Source organism: Dendrobates tinctorius, unplaced genomic scaffold, assembly GCF_039654945.1.
Source record: "Dendrobates tinctorius isolate UK_male_01 unplaced genomic scaffold, ASM3965494v1 ptg000019l, whole genome shotgun sequence".
Classification (NCBI taxonomy): domain Eukaryota; kingdom Metazoa; phylum Chordata; class Amphibia; order Anura; family Dendrobatidae; genus Dendrobates; species Dendrobates tinctorius.
The window spans coordinates 70,449,415-70,467,683 of NW_027361687.1; the positions used below are offsets into that span (position 1 = coordinate 70,449,415).

Here is an 18,269-nt window from a genome sequence, read left to right on the forward strand (position 1 = left end):
TCTTTGGATCAAATTTTAAGATGGTTTGTCGCCGATCAGCAGGAGAATTGGTCATCATTTCTTCCTCTGTCTGAGATTGCCTTTAACAGTCGGGTTAATCAATCTACGGGGACCTCTCCGTTTTACTGTAATTACTCGGTTTCATCCTCATTTTGGTGAGTTCTCCAGGATAAGTTCTGGGAGCCCTGGGGTGGATGTCACCATTCAAGAGCTGGGGAAGGTTTGGAGGGAGGTTAAAAAGAACATGGGGGAGGCTCAGCATCGGCGGAAGGCTGATAGGAGGCGCTCGTCAGGGACTGCCTTTCAAGGTGGGTGATATGGTATGGCTATCCTATAGGAATATTAGATTGAAGATGCCCTCGCTGAAGTTGGGTCTTAGATTCATTGACTCGTATGAAATTCTGGAGGTGGTCAATCCAGTTGCCTTCGATTAAAACTACCTCAGTCTTTCTGTATTCCTAATGTGTTCCACAAGTCGTTGTTAAAGGAATTTATTCCCCCTGCTCTGTCCTCCTCGTCCCCTCCTCCTCCGGTGTCCATTGAGGGAAACTTGGAATATGAGGTACAAAGGATTATTGATTCCCGAATGGTCCGGAATTCCCTTCAATATCTGGTACGTTGGAAGGGTTATGGAACGGTCCTGCGTCCCAGCTCATTTTGTAAGGGCTGATCGGTTCGTTCAGGCCTTTCATCGGAGGTCTCCTGGAAAACCTGGGGGTCCAGTCGCCCCCCCCTTGAAGAGGGGGTACTGTCATGATCTCCACACTATTCTTACTATTGTTTGGAGGCTGTCAGATTGTTTTGGTGGTGATGGGTCTGTGCTGCAATCAGCTGTGTTCACTTTTAATTAGTGCTCTATCCAGTGTCAATCGTACACTTGCTGCTGTGTTATGAATGGGTCACCGAGGAGAAAAAAGCAAAACAAGCTAAGCCCCAGAAAACCAGAGAGGTTGGTAACTATGCAGATTGCAGAACCCTGATCTTACCACACAACTAGCAGTAGCCGTGGAGCGTGCCTACGATGTTCCTAGATGCCTCGTCACGGCAATGAATATCAGGCAATGAATTCATTTGGTGTGACTATGTTATTTATCCTCACTGGTGGCAGGTTCCACCATATGTGAGGGCTATAATTGTTTTTTAGCCTGTATACCTGGACTGGCTGCTGTATATTATTTTGGGATAAAGTTGAATAATTACTTCTGTACTAGGGTTTGACATCATTACTTATATCCCCATGTCCAGAACCCTGATCTTACCACACAACTAGCAGTAGCCGTGGAGAGTGCCTACGATGTTCCTAGACGCCTCATCACGGCCGGAGAACTACATGAGCCTAAAGCAAGAAAAGGGAAAACTAACTGCCCCAGAGTAGACCCCAAAGGAATAGATAGCCCCCACACATGTATTGACGGTGAAACAAGATGAAGGTACAAACACAGGCAGGAAAATAGGCTGAGCAAATGATGGGGCCCAAACTAACTAGACAGGAAAGGAAAGGAAAGATACTGTCTGCAACCTGCAAAAAACCCTACAAAAATAATGTCCAACACTTCTGATAGCAAAATTAACCCTGAAGTCACTAGACTTCTCCCACTATATCAGCACTCTGAAATATTCTGAGACAGAGCAAAAAGAGACCAAACTAGTTAGGGACAAAAAGCCAATTGGCAAAATACTGATAAATAAGAGTGGAAATTCAGCTCAGCCCCCAGCAGGGGCTGGCTGGCCACACCAAAAAACTGAATAGACCAACAAAATCAAGTGTGAACGTTAGCAGAAAAACATAGCTTTAGATGACTGGAACAGAGCTGAAAACCAAGAGCTGACAAGCCAGAAGGAATCACCAGCAACTGAATAGGGCGTCGGCTGTCTTAAAACCAATCTGAGAATCCCGAGATCCAATCATCATCCCCATCCTCAGGTGTCAGATCTCCACCAATCAAACCATCCGCACCACCTCCCCACACCACCAGAGGGAGTTCAGAAGGGGAACCAGAGAATGAACTCACAACAGTACCCCCCCCTTGAGGAGGGGTCACCGAACCCTCATCCACGCCACCAGGCCGATCAGGATGGGCCCGGTGTAAAGCATGAACCAATCTATTGGCATGAATATCGGAGGCAGAGACCCAAGAATTATCCTCCTGACTATAACCCTTCCATTTTACCAAATACTGGAGTCTCCGTCTAACCAAACAAGAATCCAATATTTTCTCTACCTCATATTCCACATTGCCTTCGACCAACACAGTGTCAGGAGGTGCTGCCACAAGAACCACTGGCTCAACAAACCTCTTCAACAGAGATTTGTGAAATACGTTATGGATCTTGAATGTAACTGGAAGAGCCAATCGAAACGAAACAGGATTAAGAATTTCCAAAATCTTATAAGGACCAATAAATCTTCGCTTAAATTTAGGAGATACAACCTTCATAGGAATATTCTTAGACGACAACCAAACCATATCACCCAATTTAAACCGGGGACCAATGGTCCTATGCTGGTTGGAAAATTGCTGGGCCTTTTCCTGAGAGTGACAACTTATCCACCACTTGGTCCCATATCTGCTGCATTCTCTTAACCACCGTGTCCACACCTGGGCAGGACGAAGATTCCACTTGCCCTGAAGAGAATCGAGGATGAAACCCAAAATTACAGAAAAAGGGTGACATCACAGTGGCAGAACTAGCTCTATTGTTCAGTGCGAATTCGGCCAAGGGCAAAAATGAGACCCAATCATCCTGATCAGCAGATATAAAACATCTCAAATAAGACTCCAAGGTCTGGTTTGTTCTCTCAGTCTGACAATTAGTCTGGGGATGAGACGCGGAGGAGAAGGATAACTGAATTCCCAGATTGGAACAAAAGGCTTTCCAGAATCTGGAAACAAACTGGACTCCTCTGTCGGACACAATGTTGTCAGGAATCCCATGTAACCGAACCACCTGTTGTAAAAACAAGGGCACCAACTCAGCAGAAGATGGCAACTTTGGGAGTGGTACAAGATGGACCATCTTCGAAAATCTATCACAAATCACCCAGATAAGTCATTCTCTGAGAGACATGAAGATCAGAAATAAAATCCATTGAGATATGGGTCCATGGCCTCTTGGGCACTGGCAAGGGCATCAGCAACCCACTAGAACGAGACAAGGGTTTAGACCGAGAACAAGTCCCACAGGACTGTACAAAATTCCTGACGTCACGAGATAAGGCAGGCCACTAAAAGGACCAACTCACCAATCTCTGGTACCAAATATACCTGGATGACCAGCCAATGCGGAGCAATGAATTTCAGACATCACTCTTTCTCCACTGGTCAGGAACATACAATTTTCCCATAGGGCAACGATCAGGTTTATCCTCCTGAAATTCCTCCAGGGCGCGTCTCAAATCAGGCGAAATGGCAGAAAGAACTACCCCCTCACCTAGGATGGTAGTAGGCTCGGTCACACTAAGAGAATCGGCAAAGAAACTCCTAGAAAGGGCGTCTGCCTTAACATTCTTAGTGCCCGGAAGAAAAGAGACCACAAAATTAAAACGCGTGAAAAACAAGGCCCATCTAGCCTGTCTAGGATTTAAGCGTTTGGCCGACTCCAGATAAATCAAATTCTTGTGATCGGTGAGGACCACAACTTGATGTCTAGCTCCCTCCAACCAATGTCTACACTCCTCAAATGCCCACTTTATGGCCAACAATTCCCAATTCCCCACGTCATTGTTGCGTTCAGATGAGGAGAACTTTCGAGAAAAGAAGGCACAGGGATTCATCTTAGAAGTTACAGGGTCTTTTTGGGACAAAACAGCTCCTGCACCAATCTCAGAAGCATCTACCTCCACCTGAAATGGAAGTGAGACATCAGGTTGCCGTAAAACTGGAGCTGAAGTAAATCTCTGCTTAAGCTCCTGAAATGCTGAGATAGCCTCAGGAGACCAATTCAGCACATCAGCGCCCTTCTTGGTCAGATCAGCCAGTGGTTTGACAATACCAGAAAAATTACCTATAAATTTACGATAGAAATTAGCAAAACCCAAAAACTTCTGGAGGGCCTTCAAAGAAGTAGGCTGAACCCAATCATAAATGGCCTGTACCTTGGCCGGGTCCATTTCAATAGTCGATGGAGATAAGATAAATCCCAAAAATGAAATCCTCTGTACACCAAAGAGGCATTTTGATCCCTTAACAAACAGGGAATTCTCCCTCAAAATCCTGAACACAGTCCGGACGTGTTCCACATGAGAATCCCAATCACTAGAAAAGATCAAAATATCATCCAGATAGATGATCAAAAACTTATCGACAAAGTCACGGAAAATATCATTAATAAAGGACTGGAAGACAGAAGGGGCATTAGTGAGCCCAAAAGGCATCACCAGGTACTCAAAATGTCCCTCCGGAGTATTAAACGCTGTCTAACATTCATACCCGTGCTTGATGCGAATAAGGTTATACTCCCCCCTGAGGTCAAGCTTAGTAAACCAGCAGGCACTCTTAACTCTGGAGAATAAATCAGACATCAGAGGTAACGGGTACTGATATTTAACTGTCATCTTGTTAAGGGAACGATAATCAATACACGGTCTTAATGAACCATCTTTCTTGGCCACAAAAAAAAACCCAGCACCTAAAGGTGACAAGGATGGTCTAATATGACCCTTCTCCAATGACTCCTTAATATAGGATCGCATAGCATCATGTTCGGGTACTAATAAGTTGAAAAGCCGACACTTGGGAAATTTACACCCAGGCATCAACTCAATTGCGCAATCATAACTTCTATGAGGAGGCTAAGATGCAGACTTGCTCTCACTAAATACATCAGAAAAATCGGCTAGATAATCAGGAATATCATGAGACTGAGGAGAGGTGGAGAAAACAGGAGCGTCCCTAAGAACACACTGACAACCCCAACTCACCACAGACCCAGATTTCCAATCCAAAACTGGATTATGAGTTTGCAACCAAGGAAAACCCAGAACAATGGTATCATGCAAATTATCCAGCACCAACAATTTACAATTTTCTTGGTGGTCTGGGGCAACCCGCATCGTCACCTGGGTCCAAAACTGAGGTTTATTCTCCGCCAAAGGAGTAGCATCAATACCCCTCAGAGGAATAGGCGTCCGCAGAGGCATCATGGAAAAACCACAACGTTTAGCAGAGTCCAAATCCATCAGATTCAATGCTGCTCCTGAATCCACAAAAGCCTTCGTGGAAAATGTGGACAAGGAGCAGATCAGAGTAATTGCCAAAAGAAACTTAGGTTGAATACTGCCCACAGCAAATGTGTGTGCAAAACGTTTCTCTCGTTTTGGACAGACAGAAATAGTATGAGAGACGTCTCCACAGAAAAAACACAGCTTATTACGCCTTCTAAACTCCTGACGTTGCGCCCTAGACAAAACTCTATTGCATTTCATAGGTTCTAACATTTGTCCAAAAAGTGGCAGCGCCTCTCGTGTAGCTTTGCGTTTGTTACACCGCTCCGCCATACTCACCCGGCCTCCGCTCCCACGCCGCAGTCGGCCTCCGCTCCCATGCCGCAGCCTCTCTCCACCCGACGGCCGCAGCGGTCACCTGTGACGGGCTCGCAACCGATGCCTTCCCTGCATGCTATGCGCATGCGCCATAGGCCGCGGCCGCGCCTCCTTCCTGCTTCTTATGCTCCGGCTGTGACCTGGAAGCACCTTTGGACCAATGGCTGACCAGACGGGGCCATATCAGGCCGCTTCCCCCTGAGGGAGGTGCCTGATCGTTGTGTTTCCTAACACTCTGGCCTCGCTTCATCATGTGCACTGTCGGCTGCTCCTCGCAGCAGCTTCTCAGTCCTGCTACCCGTGTTCCTTGTTCTCTTACGCAGTTCTGTCTTCAGTGTTCCTGCCGTCCTACTCCAGTCCTGCCTTCAGTGTTCCTGCCATCCTACTCCAGTCCTGCCTTCAGTGTTCCTGCTGTCCTACTCCAGTCTCTGACTTACTCCGGTCCATCCTGAGCCGCCCCTCTTGGTACCGGCTACCGTGGTACTCGAACCCATGGGCCTGCTATATAGGGGTTAGTTCCACCTGGCAGCTCGCCCGGGGACCCTCGGTGCCACGGTCCAGAGGGTCCACTCCCGGAGTTTCCTGCTCCATACCACCCATGCTAACAGTGTTCACGTAAACGCCGATCAATTTGAATGGCTAATGACAGAATCATCAAGACCAGAGGGAACAGGAAATCCCACCATAGTATCTTTTACAGTTTCTGACAAACCCTTCCGAAAGAGAGCTGCCAAGGCACCATCATTCCAGGTAGTAAGGACCGCCCACTTTCAGAATTTTTGACAGTATAACTCTGCAGAATCCTGACCCTGGTTCAATGCCAATAGGGCTTTCTCAGCTTGATCAATAGCATTAGGTTCATCATACAACAACCCCAAGGCTTGAAAAAATGCATCCACATTAGTCAGAATAGGATCTTCAGGTGTCAGAGAAAACGCACAATCCTCGGGATGACCGCGCAGCAAAGAGATGACAGTTTTAACCTGCTGCGCAGAGCTCCCCGATGAATTAGGCTTCAAGGCAAGAAATAATTTACAATTATTCTTAAAATTCAAAAATTTAGACTGATCCCCAAAAAACACATCAGGAGTAGGGATCTTTGGTTCAGCAGCATGTGAATGAGCGAGATAGGCGGAAATTCCCCACACTTCAGCAGTGAGCTGCTCCACACGATCAGACAATTGCTTAATCTCCATTAAGGAAAAAAAAAAACTCCTACGGCCCCAGAGAGAAAGAGGAAAAAATATACATATAAAAAAAATTCTGACACTTTTTTTTTTTTTTTTACAATTCTTTCCTACTTTTGAGTACCCTAGAATCTGTGGTGGGGCTGGTGATTCTGTTATGAATGGGTCGCCGAGGAGAAAAAAGCAAAACAAGCTAAGCCACAGAAAACCAGAGAGGTTGGTAACTATGCAGATTGCAGAACCCTGATCTTACCACACAACTAGCAGTAGCCGTGGAGCGTGCCTACGATGTTCCTAGATGCCTCGTCACGGCCGGAGAACTACATGAGCCTAAAGCAAGAAAAGGGAAAACTAACTGCCCCAGAGCAGACCCCAAAGGAATAGATAGCCCCCACACATGTATTGACGGTGATATATGAGAAAAAAACACGAAAAAAGGTCCCATACAACAATTTTTCAAATTACCAAGATAATTTTATTAGAATATGACAGGAATACAGGAATAATGTGGTAAAAAAGTCAATTCTGACCATAATTAGCACATGAGCAAAGAAACAAAGGATACACCATAGGTAATGGACATGGGGATATAAGTAATGATGTCAAACCCTAGTACAGAAGTAATTATTCAACTTTACCCCAAAATAATATACAGCAGCCAGTCCAGGTATACAGGCTAAAAAACAATTATAGCCCTCACATATGGTGGAACCTGCCACCAGTGAGGATAAATAACATAGTCACACCAAATGAATTCATTGCCTGATATTACCTCTTAGACTGGTCAGAAGTACGAGTTCACCTAGGAGTACCCTCCCCGACGTACGTTTCGGATAAATGAAGGTACAAACACAGGCAGGAAAATAGGCTGAGCAAATGATGGGGCCCAAACTAACTAGACAGGAAAGGAAAGGAAAGATACTGTCTGCAACCTGCAAAAAACCCTACAAAAATAATGTCCAACACTTCTGATAGCAAAATTAACCCTGAAGTCACTAGACTTCTTCCACTATATCAGCACTCTGAAATATTCTGAGACAGAGCAAAAAGAGACCGAACTAGTAAGGGACAAAAAGCCAATGGCAAAATACTGATAAATAAGAGTGGAAGACACATAACCTGTACATTCTTGATGTTTGCAGATGATGAGGTTCCAATAGCTGATGACCATGACATGTTCCAGAGAGAGGTGGTGCCCTTTCCTCGGATGGGACAACATTTAGGTAAGACCTATTTTTTAATATTTGAAAATATTGAATAATCTCCATTTCTCGGGCGCTTCATTGGAGGACACAGGACCCATTGGAGCTGACACGTCCCAGAACAGGAGGAGACGGCTACATACACAAAAAGGGATCTCGTCATGCGGAGGAGAACCTATTGCTTTTGGTATGTGAAGACTTGGTGTGCCGGTTGCATGGAAGCCAGGAAGGAGTCCAGAAGGCTGCTCCAATGGTTCCTATGTCCCTCAACGAAGGCAAAGAGAGAGATATTACTGTAAGTACAAAAACCTTTTCAGTAAAGCAGGGATCCCAGGGACCCCAGTGCCCGGGCCAGGGAATGTAGTGCTTGGGCTGGAGGCCGGCAAGTCGCCATCCCTTGGCCCTTTAATTGCTCCTGACACTGCGTGCATGCAATGTTCACTACTGGACGCTGTGGCACGTGGAATAAAGGATCACGTCCTATGTCATGACGTACTATGTGGGCAGTCGGTCCCATCGACGACAGCGGCATCCCTCATGTGATGTATACTCCCCCGGCGTCTCCTGTAATGTATATGCCCTTGGCGTCTCATGCCATGTGTATATGCCCCCCGGCATCTCCGGTCATATGTAAATCCCCCCTAGCATCTCTTGTCATGTGTACGGTATATGCCACTGGCGTCTCCTGGCGTACTTATCCCACCCGGCGTCTCCTGTCATGTGCATATGCCCCCCGACGTCTCCTGTCATGTGTATATGCCCCACGACGTCTCCTGTCATGTGTATATGCCCCAGCGTCTCCTGTCATAATAATAATAGTAATTTTATTTCTATAGTGCCAGCATATTCCGCAGCACTTTACATTATAGAGGGGTCTTCTACAGACAATAGACATTACAGCATACCAATAAACACATAGATCAAAACAGATAACAAGAGGAGTGAGGGCCCTGCTCGCAAGCTTACAATTTATAAGGAAAAAGGGGAGACTCGAAAGGTGGATAGTAACAATTGCTTTTATTGTTTGGACCAGCCATAGTGTAAGAATCGGGTGTTCCTGTGATGCTGCATGAACCAGTTAACAGTCTAAATATGTAACAGTACAGACACAGAGGGCTATTAAATGCATAAAGCATGTGAGAACATGATGCGAGGAACCTGGTTATGGTAAAAAATTTTGAATGAGCCACACAGGGATATTTAGGTTAATGCGTTGAGGCGATTGGCCAGTCTGAACAAATGCATTTTTAGGGCACGCTTAAAACTGTGGGAACTGGGGATTAATCATATTAACCTGGGTAGTGCATTCCAAAGAATTGGCACAGCACGTGAAAAGTCTTGGAGACGGGAGTGGAAGGTTCTGATTATTGAGGATGTTAACCTCAGGTCATTAGCAGAACGGAGGGCACGGGTAGGGTGGTGGGCTGAGACAAGGGAGGAGATGTAGGGTGGTGCTGAGCCATGGAGGGCTTTGTGGGTGAGGGTAAGAAGTTTATACTGAATTCTGTAGTGGATGGGTAACCAGTGTAAGGATTGGCACAAGGTAGAGGCATCGGTATAACGATTGGTGAGGAATATGATCCTAGCTGCAGCATTCAGGACGGATTGGAGAGGGGAGAGTTTGATAAGAGGGAGACCGACTAGTACAGAGTTACAATAGTCCAGACGAGAATGAATAAGAGAAACAGTAAGAGTTTTTGCATGCCATGTATATATATGCCACCCGGCATCTCCTGTCATGTATATATGTCCCCCCGGCATCTCCTGTCATGTATATATGCCCCCGGCGTATCCTGACAGGTGCATATGTCCCCGGCATCTCCTGTCATATGCATATGTCCCCGGCGTCTCCTGTCATGTGTATATGCTCCCCAGCGTCTCCTCTCATGTGTATATCTCCCCAGGCGTCTCCTGTCATGTATATGCCCCCCAGCGTCTCCTGTCATGTATATATGCGCTGGCGTATCCTGACAGGTGCATATGTCCCCGGCGTCTCCTGTCATGTGTATATGCCCCCCAGCGTCTCCTCTCATGTGTGTATCTCCCCCAGCGTCTCCTGTCATGTATATACCCCCTAGCGCCTCCTGTCATTTATATGCCCCCCAGCGTCTCCTGTCATGTGTATATGCCCCTGACGTTTCCTGTCATGTATGTATACGCATCTGGCATCTCTTGTCATGCATATATGCCTCCTGGCATCTCCTGTCATGTATATATGCTCCCCCAGACATCTCCTGTCATGTGCATATGCCCCCGGCGTCTCCTGTCATGTGCATATGCCCCCGGCGTCTCCTGTCATGTGCATATGCCCCCGGCGTCTCCTGTCATGTGTATATGCCCCCAGCGTCTCCTGACATGTGTATATGCCCCCGGCATCTCCTGTCATGTGTATATGCCCCCAGCGTCTCCTGTCATGTGTATATGCCCCCGGTGTCTCCTGACATGTGTATATGCCCCCGGCATCTCCTGACATGTGTATATGCCCCCGGCATCTCCTGACATGTGCATATGCCTCCGGCGTCTCCTGTCATGTGTATATGCCCCCCAGCGTCTTCTGTCATGCTTATATGCTCCTCAGCATCTCCTCTCATGTGTATATCTCCCCCCGACGTCTGCTGTCATGTATATGCCCCCCAGCGTCTCCTGTCATCCATATATGCTCCCCCCCGGCATCTCCTGTCATGTATATATGCCCTCCCAGCATCTCCTGTCATGTATATATGCCCCCCCGGCATCTCCTGTCATGTATGTATGTCCCAGGCATCTCCTGTCATGTGCATATGTCCCCGGCGTCTCCTGTCATGTGCATATGCCCCTGGCATCTCCTGACATGTGTTTATCCCACTGGCGTCTCCTGACATGTGTATATGCCCCTGACTAGAGTTGAGCGAAACAGGTCGGTCAGATTCAAAAGTCGACGACTTTCGCCAAAGTTGGGTTTTATGAAACGAAACCCGACAACAGTGTGAAGTTGGCCATGCGGTCGGCGACCCAAGCGCCAAAGTCGGGTTTCGCCGAATGCTTGCACGTGACTTTTTTCAGCCAATGAGAGAAGCGTAGCGTAGCTGGAGTGGGAGATAGGGAGAGGGAAGAGAGAGAGAGAGATTTCGCCGCCTTTAGGGTTAAAATTCATGCCAGGTGTGTTTACAGTCCTCCACTCATTGCCGACTTTTCTTCCCATTGACTTGCATTGGGTTTCGTGTTTCACGACTTTTCCCGACTTTTCCCCATAGACGGCCGATTTCGTTCTACTCGACTTTTGAGAAAGTCGGGTTTCATGAAACCCGACTCGACCCTAAAAAAAGGCAAAGTCGCTCATCTCTACCCCTGACGTCTCCTGACATGTGTATATGCCCCCGGCATTTCCTGTCATGTGCCTATGCCCCGGCGTCTCCTGTCATGCGTATATGCCTCCAGTGTTTCCTGTCATGCGTATATGCCCCCCAGCGTCTCCTGTCATGCGTATATGCCCCACAGCGTCTCCTCTCATATGTATATCTCCCCCCAGCGTCTCCTTTCATGTATATGACGTCGGCGTCTCCTGTCATGTGTATATCCCCCCAGGGTCTCCTGTCATGAATATGACACACAAATCTGGAAAGCAGATACGAGTAGCAACATCATCACTACTACCTAACATTACAGCCGTACAAAAGAGAAGCAGCTCCAGCTGTCACATTAGGGAGAGTTATTAAGTGTTTGATCAAATATACCAGGGGACATTTCAAGAAGATTTTGTACATCCCCCTAGTGATGGACTAAATATCCAAATGGCCCCTGCAGAAATAAGGTTCTCACTTCTGCCGTCTAGTTATTTCCATCTTTGCAATGTATGTCCTATACACATTTTAAGGGATAACGTGCAAATGGATCTCCGCTGATCCCAAGAAAGGGGCCCGCTGGTATAAAGCCATGGCTGCACATGTGCCTCACTTCTCCATTCTATGTTTATGGCACTATCGAGTCCAGCGTTGTGCTATCTTTGGCAATGCTATAGACAATGAATGGAACGGTCTCTTGCATGCTTGACTATTATTCAGTTCCAACTGTGTTTTCAGGATGGATCGCAATCATTATCCTGTTGGGATTTACTCTTTAATGTCTTATACTCAAGTCACAACCAGAGCTACAATTAGAAACCTGTTGGCTGTCGCTAGGAATCTATATGAACACATCTATTGTAGATCAGGAGTTTTTAATTCTGTCTGGAGCCACCACTATGGGGAGCTCCTCACATGTAAAGGTATACAACTACAGTTGTGGCCAAAAGTATTGACACCCCTGCAATTCTGTCAGATAATACTCAGTTTCTTCCTGAAAATGATTGCAAACACAAATTCTTTGGTATTATTATCTTCATTTAATTTGTCTTAAATGAAAACACAAAAAGAATTGTCCTAAAGCCAAATTGGATATAATTCCACACCAAACATAAAAAAGAGGGTGGACAAAAGTATTGGCACTGTTCGAAAAATCATGTGATGCTTCTCTAATTTGTGTAATTAACAGCACCTGTAACTTACCTGTGGCACCTAACAGGTGTTGGCAATAACTAAATCACACTTGCAGCCAGTTGACATGGATTAAAGTTGACTCAGCCTCTGTCCTGTGTCCTTGTGTGTACCACATTGAGCATGGAGAAATGAAAGAAGACCGAAGAACTGTCTGAGGACTTGAGAAACCTAATTGTGAGGAAGCATGAGCAATCTCAAGGCTACAAGTCCATCTCCAAAGACCTGAATGTTCCTGTGTCTACCGTGCGCAGTGTCATCAAGTAGTTTAAAGCCAATGGCACTGTGGCTAACCTCCCTAGATGTGGACGGAAAAGAAAAATTGACAAGAAATTTCAACGCAAGATTGTGCGGATGTTGGATAAAGAACCTCGACTAACATCCAAACAAGTTCAAGCTGCCCTGCAGTCCGAGGGTACAACAGTGTCAACCCGTACTATCCGTCGGCATCTGAATGAAAAGGGACTGTATGGTAGGAGACCCAGGAAGACCCCACTTCTTACCTCGAGACATAAAATAGCCAGGCTGGAGTTTGCCAAAAATTACCTGAAAAAGCCTAAAACTTTTTGGAAGAATGTTCTCTGGTCAGATGAGACAAAACTAGAGCTTTTGGGGCAAAGGCATCAACATAGAGTTTACAGGAGAAAAAAAGAGGCATTCAAAGAAAAGAACACGGTCCCTACAGTCAAACATGGCGGAGGTTCCCTGATGTTTTGGGGTTGCTTTGCTGCCTCTGGCACAGGACTGCTTGACCGTGTGCATGGCATTATGAAGTCAGAAGACTACCAACAAATTTTGCAGCATAATGTAGGGCCCAGTGTGAGAAAGCTGGGTCTCCCTCAGAGGTCATGGGTCTTCCAGCAGGACACACTTCAAAAAGCACTAGAAAATGGTTTGAGAGAAAGCACTGGAGACTTCTAAGGTGGCCAGCAATGAGTCCAGACCTGAATCCCATAGAACACCTGTGGAGAGATCTAAAAATGGCAGTTTGGAGAAGGCACCCTTCTAATATCAGGGACCTGGAGCAGTTTGCCAAAGAAGAATGGTCTAAAATTCCAGCAGAGCATTGTAAGAAACTCATTGATGGTTACCGGAAGCGGTTGGTCGCAGTTATTTTGGCTAAAGGTTGTGCAACCAAGTATTAGGCTGAGGGTGCCAATACTTTTGTCTGGCCCATTTTTGGAGTTTTGTGTGAAATGATCAATGTTTTGCTTTTTGCTTCATTCTCTTTTGTGTTTTTTCATTTAAGACAAATTAAATGAAGATAATAATACCAAAGAATTTGTGTTTGCAATCATTTTCAGGAATAAACTGAGTATTATCTGACAGAATTGCAGGGGTGTCAATACTTTTGGCCACAACTGTAGTATTAAATTGAATGGAGGCTGTATAAATGCAGTGAGCTCCTCCTAGTGGTGTTCGCAGGTAGAGAGGATTTTATCATCCAACATCTTCACTATGCAAAATGAGCTCTGTTAACATGTAACCTACTCCCAGACCTTCAGACATAGTGATAGACTTGTATAAATACTTCTGTTCCCTTTGATAGAATTAGAAGGAGCTTTGTTTCAAACAGTTCAATGAAAATGAGTTTTATTTCTTGGTGTCCCACTGCTAAGACCCCAAGTGTCAGCTGCAATCAGAGGGAAGTGTTTAATTTCCCTACAGCACTACCAGAGGAGAAACAAGGAATTACACTGTGCCTATTCAAATCAATAGCCTTGGACACATTCATACAAAATATTTCACAGCTGGTTAATTTTTGCATTTTGCAGTAGATGACTATGACATCTTCCAGACGGAGGTGCTGCCTGAGTTCCCAGTGCAACAACGTGAAGGTAAGAGAATTATTTACCCTCCTACAGAGCTTTGCATATTATTGGGGATTCTAGATTTACTTATTCTAGATTTATTTAGTTATTCCCATCTTGGCAAGATACTGCTTATCCATATGGAAGGGAATAACTTGAGGAGGGTCCGATGGATCCTGAGAACGGACTCTGAATTGGGCGTGTAATATTTAAAAAAAGCCTGCTTCTAGAGAAAGAGTTGCTAGAAAATGCTTGTAACCATGACTAGGGAGAGCTCATCGCAAATATTTTCAATTAATTCTGAGTTTAAAGGTAATCTGTTAAGAGGTTTTTATTATATAATCTGAAATCAGCATAATGTAGGGACAGAGACCCTGATTCCAGCGAGGTGTCACTTACTGGGCCATGTTTTGCTGTCTTTATAAAATCACATCTATGGTCGTTTTCTGTGGTTCTACCACTCCCCCCTTATGGTTTATTGCGATCGATCTGAATTTTTGTCCATTTCAGCGGCATACAGAGGCACCCTGGATGACTCACACTATGCCAGGGTCATGCCATAATAAGCTGCTGTTGTTCTTAAGCATTGTGTGTAGTCATTGTGCACCCGCAGTGTCATAGGCAAAAAGGAATGATGGGAGAGGGAGCGTCATCTGATGCTCTCTCCTCCTTCATTGCTTTGAACTGTACAGGCGTCTATAAGTCGGCGCTGGCGGCAGGCGGGCTCCCCCTGCCTCACGGGCCCCAAAGTGGCTGCGTGATGTGCCGCTAGCTGGGGGTCCCTGGAGGAGCGGGGGCCCTAGGCAGCTGCCTGGTCTGCCTGCTGCTAACGCCAGCCCTGCCTTCTGGACATCTGTTAAGTCAGCAGTCTTCCCCATGATTGTGGAGCCTACTGAAACAGACTAAGGGACCTTTTTAGATGCTTAGGAAGCCTTTACAGGTGTTTTTTGTTAATTATTCTATTTTACTGAGACAATGACTTTTGGGTTTTCATTGGCTGTAAGCCATAATCATCAACATTACCGGAAATAAACACATGAAATAGATCACTCTGTCAGTAATTAATCTATATAATATATGAGTTTCACTTTTTGTATTGAAGAACTGAAATAATTTAACTTTTTGATGATATTCTAATTTAGTGAGAAGCACTTGTATAATCCACAGACATATTTTGGGGTAGATATCTCCCTTAGACGTATATAACAAATATTTATCAACTGCTAATCTGTTTTCAGTTGACCGCACCTACATCTTGCAAAGAATTGTGAAGCCCCGGATTGCAGTGGAACAACCTGAAAGTAAGACCCGATTTCTCTTTAGGAGACTTTACTTTTGATCCCTATTCTGAAGAACTGCGCACATTATTCCAGAGTAATTGAGATGAGCGAATCGATTCATAATTGATCAAATGTGATAAAAATTTCCAACAAAAACAAATTTAGATTTGCCAGAATTCGTATTTTTTGGGATTCTATTAGCATAAATCTGGCAAAATGGCTCCCAGGCATTTGACGGCCGGGAAGGATTTTTTTTTTTTTAATTCTATTAAACCTGTCCTAGGCTTTGCCCCTCACCTGTGTTCCACCACAACTCCCTGCCCATTTCTCAGATCACAGAAGATCTTTTTTTCCTTTGATCGAGATCTTGGAACGTGAAAGATCCAGTCTGAAGAGAAGGATGAGGCGGGGAGGAATCCTGGGAGGAATTTCAGTACGTCATCAAAAAGTGGAGGAATCCTCTGAGGAATTTTGGTACTCCACCAAAATGAGTGGAGGACTGGATGAGGAGTTGACATGGCAGGACATCCTAGTTATTGATACACAAAGGGAAATTGAGAAAGCATGTACAGTGGATAAAGTGACAAACAAAGCTTTGTACTTTATCTGCTGTTATGAAACCCGCGGCTCTGGAACTCTGCACAGAGCTTTCATGCCGAAGGTTCGACTCCAGATATGCACTAATGGAAAACCGAATTCAGCAAATCTGTTGATACAAGTCCATTATTAATCTTGCCCAGTGTTCTGGTTCCTGGCTGCCAACAATATACCAGAACAGCTTCTATTCAGTATGCCAAGTTTGATCAGGCAATGCCGCAGCACACATGGTTATGTTTACCGTGCAGGTGGCATCCACATGTTATTAGTGGCTTTAATTCTTATTCATTTAAGTAGGCAGATCCCCATGTAAAAAGAATATATCAAACCTACCTACTGTTTAAATAAAGTTTTTATTTTTTTTTTACTTTTTATTTTACATTTTTGTGATTTTTTTTTTTTTCTTTTTTTTTATATCATTCATATCATGATCTGTATTAAGAATTAAAATTTAGAAATCTTGCAGTTCTCACACTAGCCACTGGGGCTTTGTTAGAATCTAGCTTCCTCTTGTTTCAGGAAACAACATATGTACATAGCTACAGTGGTCAGATTCTGATCCTATATTTAATATTGAAGACTCTAATGTGGTCATAATGAAGAAAATGTGAGCTGTGACATCACCGAATGTGATTAGTGGATCCTGTATTATCAGCTGTGTATAGAAAGATTACCTGTCATTGTCATCCTGCCTCTGATAAGGAAACTGATGAACTTGTCCTGAAAGTTGATAAAAATATGACTTTAAGATTTCTTTTTTTAAAATAAAGATCATTATAGTTAAAAACATTGCCAAAATAAATAAATGTAACACAAAAATCTGATAGTCTTCCTTTAAATTAGGTCATGTACCCAGGACATTGCCCTCCCATAGCGGGCTTTTCACATACCACCCCACCTAAAAGAGAAATGACTGAGTTCCAGAATTACAGAAATGTTATACATTTTATATAGCTGTAAGATCTCCTTATTTTATGATACACGGCTCCAAATCTCCTGCATGTAGTTGGATACTAAAAATCTGACTTGTTACCTTCATCACTAGGGGGAGCTCACTGCATATTGTTCATACATTGAACTTTATAATCTGTATTCAGTCAGCTCCCCCTGGTGGTGGCTGCAGGCAGAATTTTACTAGTTAAGTAGTTTATTGTCATAAATTTATGATCACCAAAAGTCCAATACCAACCAACTAGACTTTGTTTAACCCCTTCCTGACATCCGACGTACTATCCCGTCCATGGGACCCGGGCCCCTATGCCCATGGACGGGTGTTGTGAGTTCATTTTTCCCTTCACCATTGAGGTCTGATGAACTCCCTCCTCTGGTGAAGGAAGGTAGTGAGACTAATTACCAAACACCTGGGCAGCTAGATGATAACTGGGTGGCTGGAATTGAGGACTGGATATAAGGCTGCCGACGCCCTTCTTCCTGGCTGGTGATTTTCCTGCTGGATTCTTGGAGACCAGTCTGACTCCTGCGTCTCAAAGCTAAGTTTTTCTGCTCTGCTTTGTACTCTTCAGTTTTGTTTTTGTTTTGCCTTGTTTTTTGGGAGTTCTGCCATCCCCGGCCGGGGGTGAGCTGAATTCCATTTTTGTCTCTGCTCTGTTGATCTTTTGCTCTGTCTTCAGAATATACCTGAGTGCTGATATAGTCTTTTGAAGCCTAGCGACTTCAGGGCCTGTTTTTCCTATCAGTCGGTTGGCTCATTTTGATAAGGGTTTTTGCGGATGGCAGACAGCAGCTTTCCTATCCTGTCCTATGTAGTTAGCTTGGGCCCCATCATTTGCTCAACCTATCTTTCTATCTGTGTTAGTGTTTTCATCTTGCTTCACCGTCATTATATGTTGGGGGCTGCCTATTGCTTTGGGGTCTGCTCTGGGGCAGTTTAGTTTTTTCCCCTTTCTGTCTTTAGGCTAGGTAGCTCTCCGGCTGTGATCGAGGGGTCTAGGGCACCGTAGGAACCCCCCACGGCTACTGCTAGTTGTTGTGGATAGGTTCAGGGGTCTGCAATCCGATAGCTGCCAACCTCTCTGGTTTTTCTGAACTTAGCTGGTATTTTGTTTTTTCCGCCTATCTTGCTCATTCACATGCTGCACTGTTGTGAGTTCATTTTTCCCTTCACCATTGAGGTCTGAT

General features: G+C 44.9%; 1 protein-coding gene across 1 annotated transcript in view; it reads left to right on the forward strand.

Moving 5' to 3' along the window:
* ECM1 (extracellular matrix protein 1) overlaps positions 1-18,269 on the forward strand; it is a 50,556-nt gene that overhangs the window by 17,265 nt on the left and 15,022 nt on the right. The window contains exons 2-4 of the mRNA XM_073567226.1: positions 7,872-7,952; positions 14,218-14,280; positions 15,492-15,554. Coding sequence (XP_073423327.1) covers positions 7,872-7,952; positions 14,218-14,280; positions 15,492-15,554 — 207 coding nt within the window. The remainder of the gene's footprint in view (positions 1-7,871; positions 7,953-14,217; positions 14,281-15,491; positions 15,555-18,269) is intronic.